This window comes from Micromys minutus (assembly GCF_963924665.1).
Source record: "Micromys minutus genome assembly, chromosome: 10".
Taxonomy (NCBI): Eukaryota; Metazoa; Chordata; class Mammalia; order Rodentia; family Muridae; genus Micromys; species Micromys minutus.
This window is the reverse complement of record NC_137979.1, coordinates 14539953-14565495: the sequence shown is the minus strand read 5'-3', so window position 1 is coordinate 14565495 and position 25543 is coordinate 14539953. Positions and strand designations below refer to the sequence as shown.

Sequence of the window (25543 nt, the reverse complement as noted above, 5' to 3'; positions counted from 1 at the left end):
TGTTTTCTTAGTGTCTGTAGGTGCCTGGCACATAAACACATGCAGTATGTGTTTGATGAATTAATTGCTTCCGTATGTAGACTTAGACTAAAAAGTATATGGAAGTGTGAGAGGGTTTGTCAGTGTGTGTGTGGCATGGTGTGTATAGGTTAGATGCTGGAGTCAGTTCTTTGTTTGATTATATGGGTTCCAGGGATGAGACTAAGGTGGTTACTTTTGACAGCAAGCACTTTAACTTATGGGTTTTCTTGCTGGCCCAGTTACTTTATTCTTGGCAAGGATGATTCTGTTACAGGGACTTGGTTTCAAAATGACATGTTAAATATGTGATTAAATTTTTATTTTACTCCAAGTAATGCTTGGAATAAAACTAGATATTTCTTTGTTCTTCAGTTATTATGTAGGTTTCCTTGTAACTAGAAAGTAAGAACATTATGTTTATTTTGGAACTTTATGCTCTAAGATATTTATTAACAGCAGCATGAATTAAATATTTAAAATACTTGGGATATATTTCCCAATTTAAATTAATTCCTTCTCTCTAAATTCTCAATATTTTATTAACTTCTTAATTGTTTAGATGTTGCTTTCACTACAGATACTTGGTTTTGAATTGAGATGTGGTTGATTTGGTAAGAAAAGCCCATGAAAAATTAAGTTAGAGAATGCAGGTATTATATCAGTGGTAGAACACTGGCCAAGCATGCGTGAAGGCGGTTCAGTTCCTAGGATAAGTGGTGAAATTAGAGAGTGTTTCAGCATAAAGTAAGATAAATTCATCTCTACATTAGTCTTAGGCAAGTATTTTCAAATAAGCACTTATTTTTCTTTAAGGTAATATAATTTTAAATTATACAATATAATAATGTTTTTCTCCTTAGAAAAAAGCGGAAGAAGCTCATAAAATATTTGAAGGTCTTGGCCCAAAAGTTGAACTGGTAAGAAATTCCTGTTTTTTACTTCTAATGTTTGGTTCTTTGTTTGCTTGTTTTTTAAAGTAATTTTTCTTGGGATAGATGGTCTATCCACTTATTTTTGGATAAAAGTTATACGGTTGGGCAGAAAGTTTGTTATAATCTTAAGATAATTGTGAGAAAACTTGTTTATCTTTGCCTAAATATTATCCTGAGCATGCTTTGTCTGAACAGCCATTTGCTCCTTTCAGGTAGTAGGAGGAAGAAGTAACTAAGGCAAACAGAAGTAAGCTAGCTTACTGAACATACAGTGAGGATAAGGACAGTGTGTCATTTTCCTTTGCCTTTGAAATCAAAAAGTATGATTATGAGTGTGATGATCATAAGGTACAGCAGGTTTGCAAACTTTCCTACTGAAGTAAGAGGCAGTAGGAGGTAGGGTTACAGGGAAACCTGATACCAAAGATTTTGTTGGGATGCAGTGGTACATGTTCACGTAGGTAATCTCACAGTAACATGTTTTTTTCTTTGTTGTTATAACTATATAGAACGCCTTACACATAAATATGTCATCTATTTTATAGCCACTCTATAACCAGCCATCAGATACCAAGGTGTACCATGAGAACATCAAGACGTAAGTACTTACCATCTTTGAAGTTCAATTAAAGAACATGTATAATATAAAGAAATCATTTTTGTATCTGCGGACATTATTATAACATTGTAGGTGTGTTTTAGATTTGTGTAATTTGCTGTTGTTTTACTATATGTTATCTTCCTCTGGCTTTTTGGGGGTTGGGGTAACAGATTTGAGTTTCCGAGGCCAAAAAAAAAAAAAAAAAAAAAAGAAAGAAAGAAAGAAAGTGAAATAAATTATTGCATAAAACTAGCTGGTTTTATAATCTGCTAGTAAAAAAAAAAAGGTGAATACTTAACATTGAAACGGCTTACCTTGAGGCTTGAATTCTTTGCCTCCTGTTTTGTGTTTTTTTCAGTGGAGTACCTGCAAGGCGCATGATGAAGTAAGATAATGAAGCTTTTTCATTTAAGACTAGTGATGACACCGTCCCCCACCAAGCCACATCTGCCATTGCAAAGTAGAAGTGCCACGGATCATTTTATCATTATTCAAAACCCTATTCTAGGGAAATCCCTTCCATGACTCTTGCTAATGACGGTATTTGTAGACCCTTCTGCCATTTAATGTCCTGGTGCCTTGGAAGGCTCAGCCCCCTCATGTGGGTGAGGAGGCTGTTCCAGAATGTAGTTTGCTTTGCCTTGCTCATCCTAGTACCAGGCCTTTTATGGATGCAGATCTTGGAATAAGAAAATAAGTGAAAAGTGAACTTAATTTCTTGATCTGATTGAAGTAAGAGAAGCTAGATAGGCTTTTTTTAAAAAAAAAATTGTTGTTTAATTATCATACTTTTAGAGAAGTTCAGGTGAAGTAATAATAGTTGGTGACAAAAATGTGATATTTCTATTTATTTGCATTTAAAACAATATCCAGAACATTTAATTATTTACTATTACAGTTACTAATGAGCACATTATTATTTATATTTTTCTTTTAATTTCTGAGGCTGTGTACAATAATTGACTACTTTGCAGAACTGGTGGCAAATATATTTGCATGGTAGTATGCATGACAACTATTACAACTTAGTAATTTTAGTTTCTGTTAAGTAAGTAGCTCATAATAAAAGTCATCTATTTAAGATTTTTTCTGTGAGATATTGCCATGGTCTTGAGAACCTTTAGGAGTACATTTGGCTGAACACATAAAATACATTTTGATTTAGAACTATTTAGCTGTTTAAATGTTTTTAAAAGGAGGATATCAGATATAATTTAGTTGGCTATTTTTAGTAACTTACCCCCTCAAAGCTTCAGTTTGTGTTTTGTCTTCTCTCCCTCATTGTAAGCTGGAAAGCTACACTGTTTGGTTTATTTTATGTTCTCCACATTGCTTGTGTTAAACTGTGCTGAGATGGGTTACTGACCAGCTGACTTCACTTAAATTCTCAGTAAATATTTAACGTTTTATTTCCTGGGTGACATTTACTCTTGAGTAGCATATGATTGCAATAAGAATAAACTGGCATGGAGTGATGGGCCACTGTATGTTCCTTTTGAAGTACTCAGAGGCACACATTTGCAAAAATCATTGAGTAACTGTTCACTAACATTTGCTTTGTATGAAGTATCAGGTGTGCCTTTTAAAACTTCTTCCAGTCTCTTGACTCTTTATCATACGTGAGGCTGCTGATGTCTGTGCATATTTGAGTGAAGCCAGTGTCATTGTTAGTCCTGAGTGACAGATAAGCCATACGTTTATTTCTACTTTCATTGGCTTTGTATTTATGTCTGAACAATCACTTGAAGTTATTTCTGGAAGTAGGTGGGGTATAAATATTTATATATTTGAACCTGCATGAAATTGTTTTAGATCACAGTGCTTCCAACTTAAAAAGCGGTGTTGTTACATTAAGACATGTGAGAAAATTTTGTCTTGTCAGATTGTTGCTCTAGAGTCTGTTGTATCATATCTGTGGAAGAGAAACCTTCTGTTTTGAGCAGAAGTCACCTCTTTCTAAGTATGTTGGTGTGCATTCTCCTTTTACAAGGGAAGTACCTGCTAAAGGTTTTTTTTTCCTTTTACTTCCCTTTTTCAGAGTATATTCAAAGATGATGTATCATGAGAATTCTTAAGAATTAGTTATCCCTTAATTATAATTTGAAAATAATGTCTTAAAATTAGATGCATGAATTAAATATTAACTGGACTATCTTGTTATAGAATGGCAGGACTTTTAGTCCCAGTTGGAAAAATTATGGAGTTTTATTTTGCAGGGTGAAAAATAAATTAAGGTTAACTCTGATTGCACCATAAAATTTTAAGTGGTTTGCCTGTCTCCAGTGTGTGGAGAAAGGGAACACGTCATTAAGTTGTGCTTTTTCTTAATGTTCTGCAACCATATTTTTCTCTTCTAGAAACCAGGTGATGAGGAAAAAACTCATTTTATTTTTTAAAAGAAGAAATCATGCAAGAAAACAAAGGGTGAGGTCCTATCCTTGTTAACTGAAATCTGTACAGCTTTCCACCCATGTCATTCAGGCAGTCTCTCCCTTTCCCAGTAGCGATGGAGCCTTGGCTGTATTGAGAACAAGTGCTGATTAGGAAGTAACTACTGTATGTGTGACTTACCGTAATACCACATGTAACATCGCTACCAGATTAATTTTTATTAGTTATCTATATAATATTTTCATTCAGCAAAATGGTGAGTAGTCAAAAAAAAGGCTAAGTAGGATGATGTGCTTTCAGTCTGTTAGGGCTCAAACAATATCGGTAAGTTATGGTCATGCCAATGAGATCTTACTCTTCTGTCCTTAGGAAAAACTGTTCAGTCTTCACACTGGAATAGTTTCTCATTTAATTACACAGTTCACTGTCTAATAGTTTTATGGTGATAATCATAAAAATTAAATTTTGGAAAATATTCTTATTTTTGTAATGCTAATTTTACAGACACATTTACGTTCAGATTTTTAATGAAGTTCCTTGAACCTGTGTTAAAAATGAACTTTACCTTATGTTTAATGGCCTAACAGCTTAACACAAGAAACAGCAGCTTTTATTTGGTGTAAAATTTCTTAGTTCATATTTACTAGTCTTTTAGATACTATCTTAAATAACTGGGGTTGAATATTTTTTTTTCTTCCCAAGAACTTACTAAGTGAGAAACCAGCTGTTTTGTTCATTCATTTTATTGTATTTGTGGTATTTGATAAATTAGTCCTAGTAATGTAATCACTGGCACATAAACTTTTTCATGCTTTGGGATAATTGTAGCTTGTGTGTTTACTGCTTTGTTTAATAAATGTTTATCAGTTGTGGACAGTGTTCCATGTATTATTCCAGAAAAGCAAATGAGATAGCCATACCATTTTCTCTTAGGGAAAAATGACTGCAAGAGTGTAAAGTGGGATGTCTAAAGCAGATATGAATCAAGAAGGGCCACTAAACAGGAAAGCCAGCACACTGCAAATGTACATACGCAGATAAAATAAAATACTATGACAGGCTTAGAACTCGCTGAGTTAGAGTGAGTGAGCTGGGTAGTGGGACGCTTGATGAGGAGGCTGGAGGTCACCTTCACCATTTTGTATTAGATTCTCAGGGCACTTAATATGCTTTTAAACTAAGGTATGAGGTTCAGGTTTGTATTTTAATTATTTACATCTGGGGTTGCAGATGTAACTCAGTGGTATAGTACTTGCCTAACACGAAGGAAGCCTTGGACTGGATCACTAGTACCAAATGAACTATATGGTTTCACATGCCTGTAATCCCCACTCAGTAGGTTTAAGCAGGGAGAACAGAAGTCATGATTAAGTTACCTAGTGGGTCTGAGGCCATCTCCAGATAGAGGAAACCCTGTATCAAACAGCAAAAGAATTTGCATCTGGTTGCAACAGTGAGAATTCATGGGAAGATCTGAACACTGACCTAGCATGAGCCAGGCCCTGGCTTCCATCTCTTCTGCTTTGGAAAGCAACAGAAATGATGTGAACCACATTTGCTAGATGTTTGCTTCACTCTGGGTGATGACGGTGTTGACTTGAATTAAGGAGGTGGGAGGAAACAGAGAAAATGTGAAGTGCACAAAAGGCAAATAAATGGATATTGGAAGGAGTGATGAGGGAATGTGTGAGGAAGAAATACTCTCCTAATGCTAGCAGTGTCCCTAAGGCCTTACTTTCTTTTCTCCACTATCAGATATTTACATAGTTCTCTACCCATAATGGAGAGTTCTTCTGCCTTTTAAATTCACTTATTTAAACATAGTATTAATTTTTTTCATGTTTTTACCAGATTTATTTTTATGATGATGGATAAATAGCTAATTCCAGCTTTTTCTGTGCTATCAAAAAGATTGACTAGTTAACAGCAACAAAAAAAAAAAAAAGTGTGAAAAACCTCTAGTAATAGAGAAACTGTTAAAGGTGCATGTTTTCTCTGGCAGTATGGACAGGGACCATACAATAGCTGTCTTTGAGATTGATTGGAACAGTGCTTCTCAGCCTGTGGGTTGTGACCCCTTTGCGCTCAAGCAACCCCTATCACAGCAGATGTAACCTTAGACTATCAGAAAACACAGATATTTACATTACGATTCATAACAAGTAAAATTACAGTTATGGAATAGCAATAAAAATAATTTTATAGTTGGGGGCACCACAGCATGAGGAGCTGAATTAAAAGGTCACAGCACCAGGAAGGTTGAGAACCACTGAATTAGATGATGAACTATGTAAATGTTTTCCTTTTTCCTTTTTTTCTTTTTTTTTGGGCAAGGCATATCAGGAAAGTAAAAATAACTGTCAGCCACTGCTAGTGTTTGTTGTCAATGAGTCTGTTAATTTGTATAGTGCTAATGGTTAGTAAAGTCTCCAGGGAAAGTATTCTTGGTGAGTTCATCTAAGGAAGTGGCTCCATCTCTCCCGTTAGACCAAGAACAAACTGTTATCCATATTGAGTCATACAAGCCAAATGTACTTCTGTTTTCAGTTTAAGAAATGGAATATATTTTAAAGGGTTAGGCTTACCAAATCATGAGTTCAGTTTAATTGTTATTAATTTGCTACGGGTGTTTAATAGGAACAAAAAATCTGCCAGCGTTATGATCAGCTCATGGAGGCATGGGAGAAAAAAGTGGACAGAATAGAAAATAATCCCCGGAGGAAAGCAAAAGAAAGCAAAACAAGGGAATACTATGAGAAGCAGTTTCCAGAAATTCGAAAACAAAGAGAACAGCAAGAAAGATTTCAGCGGTATGTAGTTTGATGTTTAGTAATTGTGATTTTTTTTCCCCTTCAAATCATAAAATTTTTTAAATTTAACTTTGTATTGATTCTTTGTGGATTTCATATTATGTACCTCATTTCCACTCATGTTCCCCTTCCCTTTGTACCTGTCTTCCACCCTCGCCCCCAAGAGAAAATGGAAATCTCATTGTGGAAGAAGGTGTGGTGTGTCAGAGTGTGTCCCACAGAACACCCTTTGTCTATACTTCATTGTAGTGAGCCATTGGCCTGAATCAAGGTCTCTGGCCTCTGCTATACTATCAATATTGGATCCTCACTGGGACTTCTCTCGGATATCCTGTTGTTGCCCTGTGCCATGGAGATCCTTCTGCTTTTGATCTATAGGACCAGCCCCTTCTAGTGCTCCAGCTGTTCATTGATGGGGTAGATATTGGGATGGGCCAACTCAAAGCCCTGTGTCTGAGCCTGAGTGTTATCTGAGCTAATAAGCCTGCCAGCTCTCCTGCACCCACACCACCAGGGAGGGCTCTCCAGCACTGCCTCAGCTAGCTCACCCAATGCTTCAGGCAAGAGGCAGAGTTGTCTCTCTCACTCTCATGCCCTCTGCTGAGGCCTTGCCAGCAGGACCGCTCTATTGTGCTGCTCAGGTCAGGTGCAGGGCCTGCTCTTCCAAGTGCTGTGGCAGGTAAGGGACTGGATGGTTTGTTGTTTGAGACAGGGTTTCTCTGTGTAGCTTTGGCTGTCTTCAGATTCTATCTTGACTGGCCTCAAACTGAAGAGATTTGACTGTCTCTGCCTCTGCCTCTGCCTCTGCCTCTGCCTCTGCTGGGATTAAAGGTATGCTCTACCACTGCCTGCAAGAAATTTTAATTTTGAGCTTAAGTTTTAAAAATTATACTTATTATTCATTTTGAGGGTTTTTTTGTGGGAGGCTCAATTGTCATAGTAAATACTGATGTGAAGGTCAGGGGACAACTTGTGGGAGTAGGTTCTCTGCTTCCACCTAGTAGGATTAGCTTCAGTCCATCAGATCTGATAGCAACCCCATGAACCATTTTGCCAGCTCTGAGGATCATTTCTTAGTGAATTTAATATTATTTTGTATGTCCAATCTAAGTGAATATTTTCTTTAATGTTTTTCCTGTGTGTATGTCTATACCATGTACATGTCTGGTGGCCATGGAGGCCAGAAGAAGGCCTTGGATTCCCTGAAACTAGAGTTACAGCCACATGTGAGCTGTCATGTTGTAGGTGCTGGAAACTGAACCTTGGTCCTTTGGAAGAGCTTCCAGTTCTCTTAAACTGCAGAGCTATTTCTGTGGCCTGCGTCTTTAATTCTTTTTCCCCCCTTTGGGACAGGATCTGGAGTAATTCAGTAGCTGGTGTTTTATTTACTACGCGGCTGTGGTTCTTCTGGTTCTATTTTCCAAGTGCTAGCCTTATAAGTTCCTGTGTGTCACCACGTCTAGTTTATACAGTGATGTGGATTGAATCCAGGGCTTTGTTTATGCTAGGCTACATTTCTGCCAATTGAGCCAAATCCTCCCTCATCTTAAGCCTTTAATTCTTGAAAGCACCAATTTTCTTCAAAATGACAGTTAACAAGAACAGACCTGACTGTTCCTTAATAATCAAACATAATGAAACACCATGAAATTGATTATTGAATCCAGGAAGTTTATGGGGATGAAAAAAGTTGGCTCTGTGGTTAAGAGTACTTGCTGTTTCTGCAGAGTTACGGTTGCAGGTGATCTGTTGCCCTCTTCTGGCCTTGGTTGTTTCCAGGCAAGTGTGTAGTACACAGACATAAATGTAGGCAAGACACCCATACACATAAAATAAAAATAAGATTAAAAAATTCTTGGGCATTTAGTAGATAATTTTTGATTCAATGTATTTATTTATTTTAAAGACAGTCTTTTTATGTAACCTTGCCTGTCCTGAAACTTGCTATAGAGATCTGTCTTAAGTCTTACAGAGATCCATCAGCCTCTGCTTCCCTGGTGCTGGGAGTGAACCACATTTTGTATTTTGATTTGCTTTTATGCTTAGAGAATCAGTATGAATGAAACCTCATCAGTAATGCCCATACAAACTTACAAGCATCTTAAAACTGATTTTCTTTTTTGGTAATTTTTCTTATATTTTAGAAATGTGCAGTGTATTTTTCTAAGCTTGCTCTGTCATTATTTAGAATGCAGACAAAAATATAGACATGACATCAATAATTTCTTTTTAAATACAGGTTCCCCATTATTCATTGCACTATTTTAACTAGAATATATAACCTTTTTGTCTTTTTGCTGTGGTGCTAGTGATCAGACCCACGTCCTGATGCATGTAGGGCAAACACTTTACCAGCTGAGCTGTATCCCCAGTCCAACTTGTAACTTAAATCTCTTAGCACTTTAGTTGTTGCCAATTTGGTAGTGACTCATGTACCTCTTGAAAGTATTCACTGAATCTCAGGCTGTTGTTGTTTTTGTTTTTTGATTTTCTATTGGTTTAGGAAAAAAATTCCATTTAATAAAGAGTGATCAAGGAGACACCCAATATCTGCACACATTTACAGGCATGCCTGCATTACAGACATGTGTGCACACACACACAAAATGTCTCATCCTATGTCTTATTGTGTGGACATGGACATGATTTAGATATTTTACTAATGAACTTAAGAAGCTGTAGGTATATGTACAGATTTATACATGATCAACCCAGCATCAGTCATCATTTCATATAGCACAAACTGAACCCAGTGGGATACATAGAAAACTAAACCAAACTCCAGTAGAGATCCTGAATGGGAGGAGGGAGGAACTGAAGGTGGATATGATCAAGATAAATTGTTCATGTGAAAAAAGTTTCAAAGAACAATTACAAAATAGTTTATTTTTGAAGTCTCACTTTAATTCTAGCATTTGGAGGCAGAGACAGGGAGATCTCTGAGTTAGGGGCCAGCTTGGTCTGATGGTTCCAGTATTCATACTAATTTGTTATGTCTTCCTAAAAAGCTTTTAAATATATTTGTATTTCTTCTTCATATTTAGAGTTGGTCAGAGGGGAGCTGGTCTTTCAGCCACCATTGCTAGGAGTGAGCATGAGATTTCTGAAATTATTGATGGTCTTTCTGAGCAGGAGGTAAGAAAATTGGTTAATTCAAGTTAATTCTTTAATTACATAAGCATTTTAGTCCTATAGCTCAGGGGTGTAAATGCTGATCAGTATGTAATTGAGGTTACTTTAGGTAATAGAGCTCGAAGTATTCTAGAGACTTAGGGTCATGCATGAATGAGTACTGAGTGGGGAGACAGCAGGGACTAGGAGATGAACTCAGTGTGGAAGTGAGCTTCTGCTTTGTTCTCCAAAGGGTGTGGTGAACTGGAGTAGTGACTTCAGTATATGTACATCTACAGGCAGGTAAATTGTCCCAGGCTAAGATAGTTATACAAGCAAGACAGTTTATAGAAAATGACCACTGGAGGACTAAACACTAACCCAAACTAAAGCACTCTTACCAATCTTCTGGCAGGCCTGAGTTTACCTCTTAAAACACAGAGCAGCAGGATGTTCACAACTGTTTGTGACTGCATCTTCAGGAGATCTGATTGTTGTCTTTGGCCTGAGAGAGAGCACCTGTACTCACACACATAATTTAGCAAAACAAAACCCCTCTCCTGTGGTGCATGCCTTTCATCCCAGAGGCTTGGACAGGCTGATCTCTGAAAGTTGGTCTAGCAAGTTCTGCTCAGCTGGGACTGCTTAATGAGACATTGTCTCAAGCAAAACAAATCAAAATAATCAAAAACAAAAGCAATCAAACAAGGATAGTAGCTGGGCATGGTGACACCAGCTTTCAGCCCCATCACTTGGAGGCAGAGGCGGGTTTATCTCTGTAGAGAGATGAAAAAAATGTCAGGACACAAGAGTTTTCAAGTATAGCCTGTGGTACGGAGACAGAATAACAGCAGGCTTCAGTTTCCTATCACAGAGTCCAAAGCTGCTTACTTTGGTTTCTTTGATACAGAGTTTCTGAAATTTTGTTTCAAAAATTGAAAGCTATTTTTGCTGTGGTTTTCACCTAAGGATAATTATTTATAGTTGTATATTTTAAAAATAAATGCTTTGTGTAAACATATAGTTACATAAATAATATGTAATCTTTTAAGGGTAGAGTTTTTTTTTTTTTTTTTTTTTTTTTTGAGAACTTAAATATCCAAGTAGTAATTCATTTGAAAAATTAAGGTAGATTTAGTTTAAATTATTGAAAGAGTTACAAATCAGGTATGTAAAACCAGTGCTTTCATGTTTTTAGTACACTAACAAGTAAAAAATAATGGATGTGAGGGGCTGGAGCGTAATTAAGAGCACTGGCTGCTCTTCTAGAGGACCCAGGTTCAGTTCTTAGCACTCACATGGCAGCTCACAACTGTCTGTAACTCCAGGTTGAGGAGGTCTGGCACCCACTCACAGACACATGTGCAGACAAACACTCATGCACATAGAGTGAAAATAAAAAGAAATGGTGTCATGAACCTGTCCTCTTTGATCTCTACCCATCTACTCATACCTTCTTTTTCTTTGAGTATTTTGATCAAGTTGTAGTAGTAGATTACTATACGGTTACTGTATTGAAGAGTGGACCTGGTATTTAAAAATTGCTCTGATAAATACATTAAATATTATCTCACTAAACTAAAATATAAGAAAGAGATTCTAGTTATTACTATACAAATGGTGAAACTAAGGCACAAGTAGGTACAGGGCCACAGTGCTGTGGGTAGCAGAATCAGGTGGCCATACTAGTGACTCTTGTTCCAGAATTCTATGTTCTTTCCTTTATCCATTGAATCAAGTTACATTTTTACAGGCCTCTGTTACAAGTTAGTTTGCTCTAGGTATTGGATTCAAGTCATGGAGTAAACTGTCAAATTATTCAATCTTACCAAGTTAGATTTCCGGTGAGGGAGAGAAAAATTTTAATTAGTTTGTACATACTGCCTGTATATTTTATTTAATCCACATTTTAGAAGCAGTTTGTATGAGTTATCTTTGGGGTGTGGAGATATCTTGTTCACATAGAGTGTGCATTTGAATTGGTGCTGGTATTAAAGCGTCTGTTGGACCTATTCATAGTGTGTCATATGTTCCTATATTACTTGTAAATTTCAGGCACTCGAGCCATGCAGGAGGCAGAAAGTCCTGCAATGGCGTCTACGCGCTACCCCAGTTCTTAGGATTGTGCCAGTTATAATAAATGTGAGCTTGTGGTTTTGTCCTCTTTCTCACTTCTGAGAATGTTTTCCTGAGGACAAGATCTCAAGTGCTTTTTGATCTCATGGAGTGTGTTACCTTTGGGAGAGGATTGTAATACTCAGCTACAGCAATGTAGAAGGCAGACATTTCCATGCATTGTTACATAATGGTCAGTTGTTCTCAGCCTTTTCTTTTCTTTCTTTCTTTCTTTCTTTCTTTCTTTCTTTCTTTCTTTCTTTCTTTCTTTCTTCCTTCCTTCCTTCCTTCCTTCCTTCCTTCCTTCCTTTCTTTCTTTCTTTCTAGTTTTTTATTAGTCTTTATAACAGTGTTCCTGAGCACATTAGAATCATTTCCATTTAGAATAGAAGACATACACTTTTTTTGCAATATATTGTAGTTATATTTGAAATATATTTTCTGAAATCCTAATACATAATTCATATAATCTTGTGTGCTCTTTGTGCAAGTGATACACTCAGGAGCTTTAAGGTACCACTATCGTTCTATATTTCTGTTAAAATCAACCTGGAAAATTCACGATTGACAACCATTGAAATTTATAACTATAATTTCTATAATGACTATATCTGCATTAAAGTTTTTTGCTTGCTTTTTTGTGAATTTCATTAGGCTACATCTGAAAGCATTCTAAAAAAGCTTATCAGTTGAAGTGATTCCCAGCTAATATGTCAATCCAAATACTGACCTTCAAACTGTGGAAAATAGCCCCTGTAGCTAGACACTTAGTAAGACTTGACAATTTAGAGGGGAAAAAAAAGCTTATTTTTATATAAACACTATAGTTTTATAAGCAATTTTGTTTTATTTTTCTATGCAAGCTTGTGTTTATAAACATCTTAAGTTATACTTTGGGAAAAGTCATACATATGTAGTATATTAAACCAGCTTAATTTACAGTGATAACAATCTTAAATTTTTGATGGATTATATAAAGTTAGCTAGAAGTATTTAATATGTGAGTTAAATAATTTAAGAAGATCTTATTACCTTTGTTACTTGTTTTTCTCTTTCTGAAATGATGCTAATAGTCTTTTCTTTACAACAATCTGGAAATGGCTCAGTGGATAAAACCCTTGCTAGGCAAATGTAAGGACCAGAGTCTGTAGATGACAGGTTGGGTGTGGTGGCCTGTCTGTATGTAGCTCAGTGCTTAAAAGGATACCTGGTAAGACTAACCTGCTTAGGCAAGCTGTGGGTTCAGATAAGAGACGCTACCTCAATGAATAAGGTAATGAACAGTGTGGAAAACTCCTGAAGATAGTCGTTGGCCTCCACATGCATCTGAATACACAACTTTAAAATAAAATAAAATAAAATGATGTTAAGACTGGTATTTAAATGAGACTATTTATTATATATTAAAACATTAAAATGGCTGTTTCATAGGATGCCTACTTTATCAATATATTATTTTCTGTCTTCTAGATTTAAAATTTCATTATTTCCAGAATATCTGCCCTATAAGAAATTTTCAGAAAAGTAAAGACTAAGCTAGGCATGGCACCTCATACTTGTAACCCATCTCAGCACTGAGGATCATTGCAAATCTGAGGGCACGCTGAGCAATAGGGACAATGTCCAAAAAGGAAAGAAAAGACAGACAAAATCAATCCAAACAGAACCAACCCAAAAGTAGTAGTTTTTAAGTGAATTCTCTGTAATTCATATAATTTAGTATAAATGTGTTAGAAATAATCATATAAGACATGCTATAATTATGATGTATGACATTGTCATTAAGTCACAGATTTTTTAACTGTTAAAGTCTACATTCCCTTAAAATTTTAATATTGTCCCAACTAAACTGCATTTATTTTTTGCAGAATAATGAGAAGCAAATGCGGCAACTTTCTGTGATTCCACCTATGATGTTTGATGCAGAACAAAGAAGGGTCAAGTTCATCAATATGAATGGGCTTATGGAGGACCCAATGAAGGTTCATAAAGACAGACAGTTCATGAATGTTTGGACTGACCATGAAAAGGAGATCTTTAAGGACAAGTAATTTAACTGTTAAATTATTCTCTTATAGAAGTTAGTAAAAGTGTTTGGCATTTACGTGAGAGTGAACTTTTTCTACAAAGCTTTTATTCCAACTTGCCATTGGAGTAAATACTGTGAGAAGTATACACTTACCTTCCTATAAGCTTGTAGAAAGGATAGTGGTTAACAGAAAGATTCTTAAACTTGGGTGCAGTTCAGATTAATTTTTGGAGGCTTGTTATAGGACAAGTTTCTGTGCCTGACAATAACTAGGTTCAAGTGGGCAGTTTCCTGTAATTATTTAGCAGTCACAGGGTGCGGTGGTGTGTGCATTTTTAATTCTAGCATTCCAGAGACATCCTGGTCTGCACAGTGAGCACCAGGACAGTCAGGGTTACATTTCTGTTTATCTTGAATAATTTCATAATTGCATATGATTTATTTTATTATATTCATCTCATTACTCTCTCTCCCATCTCTTCTACTCCCTTTCAACTTCTTCCTAACATTCACTTTCAATTTTTGTTTATTTTTTAAAAATGTGACCTATTGATTGGCCATGAGGTTATTTCCTAAAGCATTGCCAACTATGTAACAGGAAAAATAGCTGTCCCCTTCATTATCAGCCATTCAATGGCAGTAGTTCCTCCACTGAGATTGGGTCTCAGTCTTGCTGGAATGTGAAAAGGACTTGATAGTGGCATAGGTCGTGTGCAGGTGACGTCCGCTTTGAGTTTATGTGTGCAATGATGATGTCATGTCCGGAAAACAGCAATTCACAGCATTCCTTTCCATCTTCTGCCTCTTTGATTTTTGTACCCATGTTTTCTTTGTTATTTCCCAGGCCTCTGGGGGAATCTATGCTGTTTTAGAAGTCCTCTTGGGCTGAGTGATGTATCTCAGTACTGTTTCTGTTTTTAAACTCAGGTTTATCCAGCATCCAAAAAACTTTGGACTAATTGCATCCTATTTGGAAAGGAAGGTAAGAAAAAATACTGAGGTGTATTTAGGCTTGTGATATATTTGGATTTTTTTTCTAATTCTGTCAGTTAATTAGAACTGAATTTACAAAGGACTGTGATAGATGAAAACATCCTGGTAGTTTTATTAATGTGTAAAATGATAATTATAATCCTAAGCACGGGGCTGGAGAGGCTACAGGCTAAGAAGCCATACAGCACTTGCAGAGAGCCACATAAAATGGTCACAACCAGTTGTAATTCTAATTCAGGGTGACCTTAACATGTCTGGCTTCTACATATGCCTACATATGTGCACACACACAAACAAGAAACAAATATTGCCGGATAATATTGGTGGTATCAGCATTGCAGAGATAACAAGGCTAGCCTTGTCTACATAGTATGTTCCAGGCCAGTCAGAACTACGTAGTTGAGTCCCTGTCTCAAACAGCACAAACACATTTGTTTTTTAAGTAGCCAGGAGGTGGTGGTATATACTTTTAATCCCAGCAGTGTGGAGGCAGAGGCAGAAGGATCTCTGAGTTCAAGGCCACCCAGGTCTACAGAGCGGGTTCCAAGATAGCCAGGGCTACACAGAGAAACCTGCCATGGAAAACAAAATAAAACAACAAGAAAGAAATTAAGTGAATGTAGATTTTATCAGAGAACCAAAAGCTGCTTTTTCATCCTTTTCTCAACAGTGATCTAGTGTCTGTCCCCAAAGAACACAGTAGTAATTACTTAGAGTTTTAAAGGTCACTAGTTCTCTGGCTAAAGCAGCAGTCCTGATTTCCTTTTGCTTCTTTGCTTTGTAGTCAAGTGGCTTTGATGTTTTTGATTAAAATATCATAAGAGACACTTTTGAGCAATTACATATATAGTAGAGTAATTGCCAGTTCATAAGACCACACTGAATATTTCCAGTATCATCAGCATAATTTGGATGAAGACAGTTGCAGATTTCTCGTATACTAGTTCTCTTGTCTGTCTTGCTTAGCTATGCTTTAACTTGAGGCCATGCAGTTTTGTTGTTTTTAATTTATGATTTGGTTACACTAGAAATTTGTCTTTAAATTTTTATTTATTTATATTTAAACATGAAATGCAAAAAATTTCAGCTATTTTTATTACAGAATTAAAATAAAACATTAAATAAAACTTTCTTTTATTACAGAGTGTGCCTGATTGTGTTTTATATTACTATTTAACCAAGAAAAATGAGAATTATAAAGCTCTTGTGAGAAGGAATTATGGAAAACGCAGAGGCAGAAATCAGGTATATTATTTTTACTAAGTAAATATTTCAAAGTTGATGGAAATATGAAGACCAAAGAATATTCAGATAGGTGTTATTTGCAATCCACAATTAAAAATATGCTTGGGCTGGAGAGGTAGCGTGGAGGTTAAGAGTACAAACTGTTCTTGCAGGGTTTTGTTGTTAGTGCCACTGTGACTCCAACTGGGAGATCAGATGTACTCTCTTTGCCTCCAGTAGCACCTGGGCTTGCACATGTCTGTACAGAGGCACACATACATTAAAAATAAAGGTCAACTAAGAATATTATGTAAGAGCACTGAATGCTCTTCAGAGGACCCAGTTTGGTTCCTATCACCTGGAGTAAGGTTGCTTACAACTGCCTATAACTCCTACATTCAGGATACCTGATGTCTGCACTCTTCTGGTGTCCTTGGTGCACGTGTACATACACACGAGTGTGCACACACACACACACATATCTTTTTTTAAAAAAGGAAACAAAAGAATTTGTTTTGTTAGGATGTGGTGTAATTTCAAACATTGACTCACACCTGGTATACTGCAGCCAGGGTTTTTATATTGCCTGTTTGTGACCAGAGCTGTCACACAAGCCATTGTTAAATAACACTTTCTTCATTTTCAAATACTTGGTTTCTTTTTTCAGGATTTTTTGCTTTTCCTCTGTGTTGATACTGATTCTCTGTCTTTACACCTGCATATTTTATCTCTGAGTGTATCCAGAAACGTATTTATCATTTAGTAGTTTTGAAGTTGGAAGGAAGTCTGTCTAAACTGTTAAGTAATCAATACTTAGCAAGAATGCTTTAGAGAGGATAGAATTTGAGTATAATGCCAAGGGCTTTATACCCTTACCTTTTCAGTGTGCCTGTGCTTAGAATGTTTTTTTCTTGCATTTGTGGTTGGCAACAGTGCTATGTATATGCTAGCATCAATATGGAAACGTGTGCTGCCGAAAGCCTCATACGTAGTAGTCTTTGTTGTTGTTATTGCTGACACCAGTGTGTACTTTTGTTGACTGGTAGCTTTTGCTCTCTGGAAAGTTAGTCTGAAATTTAGTTACCTTAAAACGTTTTCTGTTTATTATCTGAATACATTTATAAGAAAACATGCCTGGTAATAAAGTAGTTCTGCATTTTCATTACAGTATTGGATAACTCAGTCATTTTGCACTAAGTGGCTTAACTTGAGAACTTTTGGCTAATACAAATAGACTAGGAATGCAGTTCGGTACAGCAGTGCTTGATGCTGCTCCAGAGCCCCCGGGCATTGCTCACACTGAGTACAGACACCTATTTTTTAAAATTTTTATTTGGTTTTAAATTATGCTTTTTTAATTTGTAGATAATCTTATTTCATGCTAGGTGGGTCTCCCTAGCTGAACGAAACTGGTTTACTTGACTGTATTACCAGTTTTAAAGGAAAGAGAAACACAGACAAGAACTGCTGTGTCTGTTGAAGGCATTTAAAGAAAGTTTCCTTTTGAATTGTCCTATTCAGCTGCAGCCAGCCTGTCAGGACTGTCAAGGTTAGAACCTCTCACATCCTAAACCACATATGCTGGTGGGTCTCTTATAGATTTGCCCGGAAGTAAAGGAACTTCTGCCGCCTCTTGTTTAAACCAGATGTATTTCCTTCTCTTTAATGTCAGTGTTAGGATAGGTCTTCATCAAATTGCCCACAAGTAAGACTTAGATCTCTGCTGGCTTTGCTACGACCACTACTTTACCAGTATGCAAAATGGTGAGCTATCCTCTAGAAGTCTCCCTGCACTTGAGCAGACTGTGGTCCTTTCCACAGTTTCTGAGAGTTGGGAACCGCTGCCTTATTGCCACTGTCTGGGCTGGTGCAGCAGTGTGTTTGCTTGTTACCACCCAATATCAGGGAACTGAAATCAGAGCTTGTCTAGGTTTCAGGTAGCAGGGAATATGGGGGATTTAAAAACAATGAAGAATAAGGGAAAGAAGATTATTTGTATCATTGAGTTCTATGGGAAATTTTAACCCTTTCTTATCTTATGTTTCATTGCTATGACCTATCATGTTTTTGAGTTATGAATCATTTTATTGATCACATATAACATCCTAAAGAAAAAGCAGACTTTGCCCTTAGCATGCCATCTTGCTGCTTCAGAGCAACAGACTGATGATCTATTTGTCCTGGGATTGGGTTATTAGCATTTGAACTTCCTTCCTTCCTTCCTTCCTTCCTTCCTTCCTTCCTTCCTTCCTTTCTTCCTTCTTTCAAAGATTTATATATATATATATATAAATGCTAGGTTGTTAGCATTTAAAACAAGTCTTGTGCCTACCTCCTGTTAATGATATGAAGTCAGAGCTGAGAAAAGCATTCTCAATTGTAAAATCATTTTATAGTTACAAGATAACGAATTTCAAAGTCACCTGATATCTTGTGTTTTTTTTTTTTTTTTTTTTTTAGTAATATCCAGATGCAAGTAAAATTGGTTAGGTCATATACAAGTGAGAGAATTATGGCATTAAATCTTGATAGACTCTGAAAAATTGATAGAATAATGATGATTGCTGCGATGAAGTCCAGTGGATGAGCAGCATGCACAGTGTAGGATGAGAGGAATGTGGGCTTCTGTCAGGAGGCAGTGCCTATAGGGAAGGAGGCCATCTTTGCCTTTTGCCTTCAGGAAGTTTAGTGGGTGTGGCTCACAGTGTTAGAAAAGATGTGTGTTTTTACACAAAAACAGTAGGAATACTACGACACTAAGAAATAGGGAACAAGTCCCAGGATGGCCAGGACTACACTGAGAAATCCTGTCTCGAAACAAAACAAACAACAAAAAAGTCATTGGAGCTCTGCTGGGAATTATGCTGATTCCTTAGGTCACTTTCATTAGCATTGCCATTGTAATGTCTGCACACGGGAGGTCTTTCTTGTTCTCTGTATTGTATTGCTTTATTTTATTCTTGTTTTCTATTTGTTCGTTTATTTATTTATTTACTTATTGTATGTGAGTACACTGACGCTGTCTTCAGACAACACCAGAAGAGGTCATCAGATCCCATTACAGATGGTTGTGAGCCACCATGTGGTTGCTAGGAATTGAACTCAGGACCTCTGGTAGAGCAGTCAGTACTCTTAACCACTGAGCCGTCTCTTCAGCCCTTGTTTTCTTTATTGTAGAGTTTCCTTCTTTTATTCTTAGGTTAGGTTTATTTTTAGTGTCCCCATCAACTACTGTAAATGGGATTCTCCCAATAATATTGTTCCAAGAGAATATTTTAATTTGCCATACAGTTTGATTTCTTTTACTTTTGTGTTTTATAATTGATGGTGTGTTCTAGCAGCAGATTGCCCGTCCCTCACAAGAAGAAAAAGTAGAAGAAAAAGAAGAGGATAAAGCAGAAAAAATAGAGAAAAAGGAAGAAGAAAAGAAGGATGATGAAGAAAAAGATGAGAAGGAAGACTCTAAGTGAGTGGAGGGTTAGATACAGGTTATAGTTTCTGATCTGATGCTGTATCTAGTACCCATGTAAATATGTGGTACGAGTCCACAGGAATATATGCTTTGACATTTTCTTGACATGATTAAGATTGCAGTATTAGTCATGCAGTGGTGGCATGCACATGCCTTTAATCCTAGCACTTGGGAAGGCAGAGGCAGGGTGACCTCTGTGAGCTCTAGGTCAGCCTGGTCCATAGTGTGAGTTCCAGGACACCCAGGGTTTCAAACAAAACAAACAAAAATGAAGAAAGAAATACATATTTTAGTAAATAGAATGTTTGACTTAATGGTCTTATATTGTAGGAATATTACATGTACACGTGCACATGTAGCTTTTGCTTTGCTTTATTTTGTTTTGTTTTCGATGGGTTCTTTGTGTAGCCTTGGCTGGTGTTAAACTCACTATAGATCAGGCTGGTTTTAAACTTAAAAGATCTGCCTGTCATTATTTCCTTCATGCTAACACTGACATAAAGACCTACTAGGTTCTATCTCTTCCAACACTTCTAAACAGCACCCATTAGGACCAAGTCTTTAACACTTAACCATTTGCAGAATGTTTAAGAGCCAAAGTTTACCAGGTTTGTAGTCTGTGTGGCTTTTTTTTTTTATTTAGCCCAATAGCCTTCTAGGCCATTGTGTATTTCAGTAGTTTGTACCTTTAAAGGTATTTATTGTGGGTGGGTGGGTGGGGGAGCACCTCCATAGAAGCAGGGGAAGAGGGATGGGATAGGGGGTTTCCTGAAGGGAAACTAGGAAAGGGGATGTCTTAGTTAGGGTTTTATTGCTATAAACAGACACCATGACCAAGGCAAGTCTTATAAATGACAACATTTAATTGAGGCTGGCTTACAGGTTCAGAGGTTCAGTCCATCATCATCAAGGCGAGAGCATGGAAGCATCCAGGCAGGCATGGTTCTGGAGGAGCTGAGAGTTCTACATCTTCATCCAAAGGAAGCCAGGAACAGACTGAACATCCTCAGGCAGCTAGGAGGAGGGTCTCCAAGCCCAGCCCCAGAGTGACACACTTCCTCCAACAAGGCCACACCTTCTAATAGTGCCACTCCCTGGGCCAAGCAAATGCAAACCATCACAGGGCATAACATTTGAAATGCTATTAAAGAAAATATCCAATAAAAGAAAAAATAAATAAGGAATAAGCACAGCTACATAGAACTGAGTGTATAAACCAAAATTTGAAATGTGCAAGTGAATGAGCATGAATGTCATAGCCATTGATCACAGAACAGATACTAAGAGTCAAGGATCAGTCTCTCATGCCAGTAACAGAAGCAGTGAGGTTTGATGTTATGGAGAAAAATCACTTAGTAAAGGTGAGAAGATGAAATCTGGGGGTAGAGCTGTAAACTTTTATCCTTAGATTTAGACAAAATACAGTAAGAAAGAACTTAATAAAAATATTCAAAGAGACACACAAAGTGCCAGAGATAATAAACCCAGTACTGGCTCCAGGTGTGTCATATCTGATCTGAACTTCTAATTCTTTCCTATCAGTTTAGACAGCTAGGTGTTGCACACTACTATATATTTGCATTCCTAGCTGAAATAGTCATATACATCAGAGTTTAGGACCTGTGTTCTTGTGTTCTTCATTCACCCTAAGATTTTGATGAACAGTAGCACAATATCTTATGCAGGGCATGCAGCAGAGATCGAATTATGGAGCTATGTCTTCCACATGGACAGAGAGGTCTTTTAAATCTTCTCTATGAAGTCCAACATGATCTAACTAATCTAAGAAAACTGCCAGGGTCACAGACCTTCATTTGTCTTTAAAAAAAAAGTCTTTATTGTGTTATTTATATAGACTCTTTAGAAGTATTTACATTTTGCCTGTTTTTTTCTTTTTTTTCTTTCTTTGTCATTTAATATCTCATAAGTCACTTGAATGATTTTATAAGAAGTCAGGGCCTGGAGAGATTCCCCAGCAAGAAAGAACACTACCTGCTCTTTGAGAAGACTCAGATTTAAATCTCAGCATCCATGTGGTAGTTCACAACATTCTGTAACTTCAGTCTCAGGGTTTCTGATGCCTTTTTCTGTAACAGGCTGCACGTGGTGCATAGATGTAATTCATGCAGGTGAAATACTCATACACATAAACAAATAAAACAAGAATTAAGAGTTAGACATTTGTGCATTTCTACCTTAAGAAGATACTTATAACGAAACAAAAAATGTTTTTAGATTCAGGGTAAACATTTTTATACCATATAGTCATGGTTCTTCTCATAAAGAAATGTTATCTTTTTAAAAGGTCTATTTTTGTTTGTTTTACTTTTTTGTTACAGGTTTTTAAGCTGCCTGAAAGTGACTTAATTTTTTTCATAAAAAGCTTAAGTTACATAGCATGCATTCATAGGTAATAGTATATGGTTTAGGTTATGGTTTAGGAGGATGACAAAATGCATAGGATATGTCCTATTATTGGACACTGTAAGTAAGAAGGAGAACACTGGGCAAGGTACAAACAGGATTTAAAACATAAGCTTGAAATGTAGAAATAGCAGAGCATTGAGACTTGTTTGAAGACACTGTCCTTAGGTGAATAGTAAGAAGAGGCGCTCACAGCTAATGTGGCAGAAGAACCAGTTTGAATAGCTCTGCATTGAGATTTCATTAGACTGAAGGAGTAGAAGGTAGATTGCCTTTTAATTCATTTGGTAGAGCCTATGTGAAAGCGGACATGTTTGATTTTATTCAGGAGATGGTGGGCATGTTTGGGAATAGGCAGGGAACAGAATGGGGTGGATAGTTTGCTCATTTACTTGTTTTTTGTTCTTTGAGAGTCTACATAGGCATACTGTTCTGAAATTCACTCTCTAGATAGGCTGGTCTTCAATGCACAGAAACCTTTTTGCCTCCGCCCCCTGATCTGGGGTTAAAGGCATTCCCTACCATTCTCAGCTCCACATTTATTTTTAAAACAGGCATTAGGTTGTAGCATAGGCTGGCCTTGAATCATCTTGAATCAATCCTTCCCACATACCAGATTAAAAGAGCATCCAGCATGCTCAGGTTTGAAGTGGCTCATGGCTACAGCTGAGTTAACTCTTTGTGTGTTTCTAACTTATACTATGATATAGAGTCATTGTTGAAACATATGTTCATTATGAGAGAATATCTATACCTTGATAAACCTCAACAGGCTTTTACCTGAAATAAATTGTGAAAATAAACGGCATCTTCCACTAATAACCGACTCTTGCAAATGTGTGCTTTAATAAATACATTGACTCATCCTTTGTAGATTTCATACTTACACACAGTGTATTTGATCACATTTATCTCCTTTTATGTCCTTTCAGACACAAAGTACCATAACTATTGTATTTTCAAATATAATAAGTATCAGTAGTTCAGAGAATATTCTTCAGATACTCAATATATTTTTATAATAATACTATTAACAATATTCATCAGGAATTAAATTTTCTTAAGTACTTGATTATACATAAGCTCTTTATAGACTGAGAGAAGTTTTGCAACAATAATAATAATAATAAATAATAATAATAAAAATGTGTATGATGATCCAGGCACCTTATTAATTCTTTCAGTTAATACCTTTAATCCTTGCAACTAATCTGTGAAATATATTATTGCTATCTTAGGATTTTATTGCTGTGAACAGAAACTATGACTGTGGCAACTTTTATAAGGACAAAATTTAATTAGGGCTGGTTTAGAGGTTCAGTCCATTATCATCAAGGTAGAAATATGGCACCATCCAGGCAGGCATGGTGCAGGAGATGCTGAGAGTTCTACATCTTCATCTGAAGGCTGCTAGGAGAAGACTGGCTTTAAAGCCCAAGTCCACAGTGGCACAACTACTCTAACAAGGCCACACCTTCAAACAGTGCCATTCCCTAGCCTAGGCAGACCCAAACCACCACAGTCACTAATCTTGTTTTACAGAACAGAAAACTGAGGTTCACAGATCTTTTTCCAGGTTGTGTCATGGGTAGTAAATCACAGGTCTTAGAGGAACTCAGGCAGTCTGACCCAGAAGCCATTCTGCCAACCACAAAGCCATACTGCTTTGTTTGTACATAGTCATGTCTAGAAGTAGTTCAGAACCCTGGTTCTGATTTAATAGACTTGTATTGTAGATTATTATTATACAATAGGCACCAGTCATAAGATTTACCTGCCTGAACTTCATTTCATAGAATAAACTTTCACAGAATTTATGCAAAAGCAAAATCTCAGGTCTTTTGCCTTTGCTATGTATTAAGTCTTCTGCTCAACTGCAGGCCTGGGTAGTTCTGTTATCATTTGATATATTTTTTATGAATATCCGGTTTTAGGTTAATACAAAATGTGTTTAACGTTCAAGTCTTATTATATGATACATGTCTTCTGTCGTATCTTGAGTCAAAGCTATTGAAAAATCTCACATGATAAAGTTTTTCACAAGATGGAGTTTAAAAAAAGTAAAAGATTGGATAAATTTATAGTTTCTTTTTAAAGAATACTCTTTGCTGTATCCATACTTCTAAATCACAAAAGCTTTGATTTGCTTTTGTTTCCAGAGAAACAACCAAGGAAAAGGACAGAACAGAAGCCACAACAGAAGAAACTGAGGAGAGAGAGCAGGTTACTCCGAGGGGGCGGAAGACTGCTAACAGCCAAGGGCGCCGGAAGGGCCGGATCACCAGGTCCATGACAAGTGAAGCTGCAGCTGCCAGCGCTGCTGCTGCAGCCACTGAGGAGCCCCCTCCACCCCTGCCACCGCCACCAGAGCCCAGTTAGTAGAAGAGATTGTTTGTGCAGGGTGTAGTTTTACCAGGGTTCTGTTTGATAGGCAGAGTTAGGCAGCGGTTGCCAATAGTGGTAACCAAAAAGTGATCTTAAAAGTCTGCCTTTTAATTTATTAAACTTGAACATAAAATTTGTTTGGAAAAGAATAATAGTTACAGTGTAGCTTTTCTGCCATTAGTTAGTAATCCACTTTGTTCTCTAACTTATTTGGCATATAGCATAAAATATTTTCTATTTTTATACATTAAGATATTAATTCACTTATGTATGTGCATGTGTCTGGTGTGTGCAGGTATACACAAGCCATAGGTCATATGTAGAGGTCCAAGGACCATTTCCATGCCTGAACTCCAACTGACAGACTTACAGCCTAAGTTTCTCCCCTCTCTTTAGGATTTTTTTTCTTGAGATTTGAGATTTAATTCTTTTTTTTTTTTTTTTTTTTAAATAGAGTTATTTTTATTTTGGGAGGTCACAGTGTCAGACCCATCCCCAGATCTGGAATTCCAGGTTGTTTTGAGCTGTTTCATGTGGTTGCTGGGATTTGAACTCAGGACCTCTAGAAGAGCAGTCAGTGCTCTTAACCACTGAGCCATCTCTCCAGCCCTGAGATTTAATTCTTTAACGAATTGTGTATGTGTACTTGACCTGTATGCGTATCTGTACAGCATGTGCATTCCTGTTGCCCTTGGATTCCAGAACAGAGTATTGGATCCTATGGAACTGGAGTTAAAGATAGTTGTTAGCTGGCATTTAGGTGCTGGGAATTGAATGTAGTTCCCTTCTGAGCCATCCCTCCAGTCCTGTTCTATAATTTTTTAAGTTTTCATAATTTCTATTTTAGTTGTTAAATGCCTGCTCTGTGTTGACATTTTGCTTCTGAAGCATGATTTACATAAACATTTTCTACTGCTGAGTGGTTAAATTGTTTCCTCCTTTTTAAACCAGCATGGATGCAGTATAATCAAAGATGTGCTGATTAATACTTTATGCTTATTTAAGGAATAAATTCTTAGGCAAAATATACTGGAC

At 36.8% G+C, this 25543-nt stretch overlaps 1 protein-coding gene across 25 annotated transcripts in view; it reads left to right on the top strand.

Annotated features, from left to right (window-relative positions):
- Window positions 1-25543, top strand: part of NCOR1 (nuclear receptor corepressor 1) — a 127996-nt gene that overhangs the window by 44155 nt on the left and 58298 nt on the right. For 16 of the 25 annotated variants that reach the window (XM_080923448.1, XM_080923438.1, XM_080923437.1 and 13 more), the window contains exons 7-17: window positions 882-938; window positions 1499-1551; window positions 1913-1939; window positions 3912-3978; window positions 6583-6755; window positions 9800-9890; window positions 13850-14028; window positions 14938-14992; window positions 16147-16248; window positions 19566-19693; window positions 24283-24497. In XM_080923448.1, the coding sequence (XP_080779574.1) occupies window positions 882-938; window positions 1499-1551; window positions 1913-1939; window positions 3912-3978; window positions 6583-6755; window positions 9800-9890; window positions 13850-14028; window positions 14938-14992; window positions 16147-16248; window positions 19566-19693; window positions 24283-24497 (1147 nt within the window). Of the gene's footprint in view, window positions 1-881; window positions 939-1498; window positions 1552-1912; window positions 2242-3911; window positions 3979-6582; window positions 6756-9799; window positions 9891-13849; window positions 14029-14937; window positions 14993-16146; window positions 16249-19565; window positions 19694-24282; window positions 24498-25543 lie in introns of those variants that run through there. The other 9 variants (XM_080923441.1, XM_080923440.1, XM_080923449.1 and 6 more) reach the window with 4 other exon arrangements.